We start from the raw sequence: 4011 nt of genomic DNA on the forward strand, positions 1-4011 counted from the left end.
GGCACTATTTGAAAATTGCGGTCCACAAGCGTCGCCTAACTAACCTGAACAACCTGGAGCAAATCTGCCAAGAAGAATGGGACAAAATCACTCCGACACTGTGTGCAAAGCTGGTACATACTTACCCCAAAAGACTTAAAGCTGTTATTGCAGCGAAAGGTGGCTCTACCAAATATTAATGTGTGGGGGTTGAATATTTCAGATATTTCAGTTTTTTATTTTTCTTAAAAATATTTCCCAACATAAAACCAATGTCACCTTACAATAATTGATTTTGAGTTTCAGTGTTTTAAAATAAAATATCAAACAGAACGAAATTTCAATGTACCATTTGTAATTCAGTAATATGAGAGAATTAGTCAGGGGTCTGAATACTTTTGCAAGGCACTGTGTGTGTGTATATATATATATATATATATATATATATATATATATATATATATATATAAAGGCTGCTTGACAAAACTAGAAGGCTTTTGGCAACCCAGCTGTGTCTCTTCCAAGGCTACTTGCGATTTCCTACTTGTTTGAATCAAAGCATTTACTGAGTACATCCATTGCATGCACACTGCACAGGACTGTAGATCATTTCGTTAGCTCAATGTTATTTCCATTGCAGAGCGAGAGCTGACTTATCCATCATACTCTCTCCATGCTACATCTCTCACTGCCACGCTCAGAGTGAAGGGGCGGCACACACCTGTTGCAGTGGCCAAGCACAGGAATGCTTGTACAGTAAAAACATATTTTAAACAGTGCATTTGGAGTAGATGGAAACCCAGCTCATTGGCCATGTCTATATGTGGGCGTGGCTCACCCTACTAGTTAGACTCCTGTCCCTGGTGTTCATGATCTGTTTCTAATACCAGCAGAGAGAGGTTAACTCATTGATGCATCATTGTGGAAGATATTAGAGAACATCTCCCTGCTGGAAACATCATAACATTGTGGTAAGAGAGACTGTGTGGCTCATATATGCTGTTTAGTGCACTGTTTAAAATAAATCAAGATTCTAGAGGCATAGGGATCTCTACAGCTGTGCAAGTATTTAGCAATGTCTTCACAATTTCTCTCCAGCTCAAACGTATGTTACTTGAATGTTGCTGGTTGTGATTTGCCTGCATCGACAGGACGGCTTTGACAATGAGATGGTCTTCATCTCTATTTCCAGAATGATTTTTAAGGACTGTCAAGTGTGAACAGAAAAAGTCTCCTGGTATATCTAATGCATGCTTTCAAAGCTGTGCTGTTTGATATCAAAGTGAATGTTGCTTTGTAAGTGAACTATTCCTCTCAGCATGACATTTCACAATGTACATGGAGAAACTAACTGGTAACCACAGGACTACTTTATAAAAGCAACCCTGTACAATTCATCAGTACGAAAAAATCAAAACATGAAAAAAAATCCAATCTAATAAAATGACCTGGGTCACTATGACCCTCTCAACAGAGCTGTACTGCAGTAAGATCTTGCATGGATGCTGTTCATCGTTCATCTTTCTCTCACCAGATACTCCCAACCAGTGAAAGCCAGTTCCTTGTTGAGGCATTCAATACACAATGGATTATTTCTACACAAACTCTACCATGGTCCCCAGCAACACCACGGCTCTTTATACCAGTGATGAGTGGGAATGCAGTGACAATCCGGCTGGGATTGCATTCTGGAGTGCTCTACAGGTTCTAACTGCCATTCTGGGATTGCCAGCCAATGTGGCAGTGCTGTGGATTTTACTGAGGAAACAAACTGCCATCTCCTCTTCTGAGGTGTTCGTACTGAACCTGGCAGTCATGGAAGCTTTGTTCTGCTTCAATACACCCCTTGATATATATAATTATTACTGTCTTGGTAATAGCATTGTTAACGTGGTAGACTGTGTTGTCTATTATTGTAATGTGTTCGGCTGTCCTCTGTTCCTTTGCTGTATCTGTGTGGAGCGTTATGTGGCCGTGGTGCATCCAGTCACCTACCTGGGGTTCAAATCTCTCACCTATAGAGTGCTGTGCTCTGCTGTGGCTTGGGCCATTGCTTTGGCATTCTCCATCTACTTAACTATAACAGAAGACGACATTTTATATGTACACACAGGTTTCATCTCTGCCTTGTTTATTGTCATGATTTTCTGTAACCTCTCCATCCTGAGGATCCTGAGGAGGTCTGCCCCAGGGAGAGACGAGATCCACCCCATGATGAAGAAAGCCTTCCACATGGTTTTTACCATTTTAATGCTTGTGTTAGTTTCCTATTCCCCAATCGTAGCCATGTTCCCATTTAAAGCATATTTCAATAAGACTACATTTCTATGTTATATCATGCCAGCATGCTATTGCTTTTTTATCCCCAAGAGCTTCATACAGCCTTTGCTCTACCTGTCTAATGTGGATACATTGTCTTGTGCGCAGTTTGCATGCAATGGAGGGTGCTGTGTAGCACTGAGCCCCACTGCATGAAGTCAACAGAAAACACGTTCCATTGGAGAGCAAGTAGCTTCTAATGACATTTCAAACCAGACACAAGCACCTCCGTCAGGCAATACAGACATCTCAGTGAAACTCGTTGTTTAAGAATCAGCCCTCAGACCAGCTCAGAGCGATTGCAAACATCATTACCAGTTTGAAATGTCATGTCAGGCTCGTTGCTCTAGAAGGGATTTTTTAACTGTGTGATTCTGCTCTTTATTGGCTTCAGGTTGTTTTTATTGTGTAAAAGTCGCTTGCCTCTCCATTGTAAATAGATCCTCTTCATCCTGTTAGGTGGGTGAGACTCCAAATCAAAGCTTCACTACATTCTAGTGTATACAATGCATGTTTTACTTAGTAGAAGAAGCCATTAAGAATGACAAATCCGATTATTCTAGGGTGAAAATACTAGGATGTTTTCAAATAACCTTTAGCACAATATACAATTTTAAATACTCATGCTTGATTTTGCTTTGTTGAAAATGTCTAGTACATAGTACGCATCTTGTACTTAGAATAAGAAGCCGTTAAGAATTAAATTAAAATATAATAAGCATAGGCTATTTTTGTTATGTTTTAGCAAAATATAAGATTTTAAAAACGCATTGTTGAATTATATTGTTGAATATGTTAATATGAACTGTAAAGTAGAAATATAATCAGGAATATAAATATAATATATAATTGTGCTTCGTAAGATTAATTACAAATGTACTTGAAGTCGCAAATAAAACCTCTGAAATGTGTGCTTGCCTTCACTTGTTATATATCCGCATGACAGCAAGTGTCTCTAATGACTGTGTATTTACAGCAAGTAGAGAATTAGTAGTTAATTAGTAAACACATGTGTACTTAAACATAATTACAATGTTATTGTGCATAGTTACAATGTACTTAATGTGTACATTTTTTGCATGCTATAACTCTAATTCTAACCCCAACCCCGACCCTAACCCTAACCTTAACCTTAACCCTAATCTCCCTGACCCTAACCTTAACCCTAATCTCCCTAACCCTGACCCTTTTCTGATACAATTGTGTACTTACATATATGGTTCAAAACATTGACACGTTGAGTACATTGAAGCTGTGCATAGTAACGCTGTAATGATGTGTAAGTACTCATGTGTTTACTACATGACTGCTCTATAAATCCACAGTAATTAGAGACGCTTCATGTAAAGTATCACGCTGATTGCTTGCAGAATGATCTGTCTACGTCACCGGCAGTTTCACACAGGTGGGGTCACTGAACTGTCGTTGCCACACCTCATTAAGTCTCGCTCTTTATCAAAACTGCACACAGGTTCTTTGAATAGGGCAATAGAGGAAGCTGGGGTATTATCAGTGAAAAAGACACCCAGTCAGGATAGAAAGTCTTCAGAAGTCAGGAGGGTCAATCCAGATAGGACAGTAAAGATTATTATAACAGCTGATTACTGCAAGCAACTGGGGGCAGCTTCTCAATACAGCAATTTCAACAGTGTGCTGTCCTGGATAGTGATAATACAAAAATATAAGCAAGTGATCTTATAGAAGTGAAATAAT

At 39.1% G+C, this 4011-nt stretch overlaps 1 protein-coding gene across 1 annotated transcript; it reads left to right on the top strand.

Moving 5' to 3' along the window:
- Nucleotides 1–1590: 1590 nt before the first annotated feature.
- On the top strand, nucleotides 1591–3121 carry LOC131728489 (proteinase-activated receptor 3-like). The gene has a single exon (XM_059019485.1). It carries the CDS (start codon nucleotides 1591–1593, stop codon nucleotides 2452–2454), a length of 864 nt encoding a protein of 287 aa, XP_058875468.1. The 3' UTR covers nucleotides 2455–3121.
- Nucleotides 3122–4011: the final 890 nt, after the last annotated feature.

Source organism: Acipenser ruthenus, unplaced genomic scaffold, assembly GCF_902713425.1.
Source record: "Acipenser ruthenus unplaced genomic scaffold, fAciRut3.2 maternal haplotype, whole genome shotgun sequence".
In the NCBI taxonomy this organism is placed as follows: Eukaryota; Metazoa; Chordata; class Actinopteri; order Acipenseriformes; family Acipenseridae; genus Acipenser; species Acipenser ruthenus.

Excerpts from the sequence above, each read along its gene's own strand:
- LOC131728489 (XM_059019485.1), top strand. The coding sequence starts at position 1,591 with ATGGTCCCCAGCAACACCACGGCTCTTTATACCAGTGATGAGTGGGAA.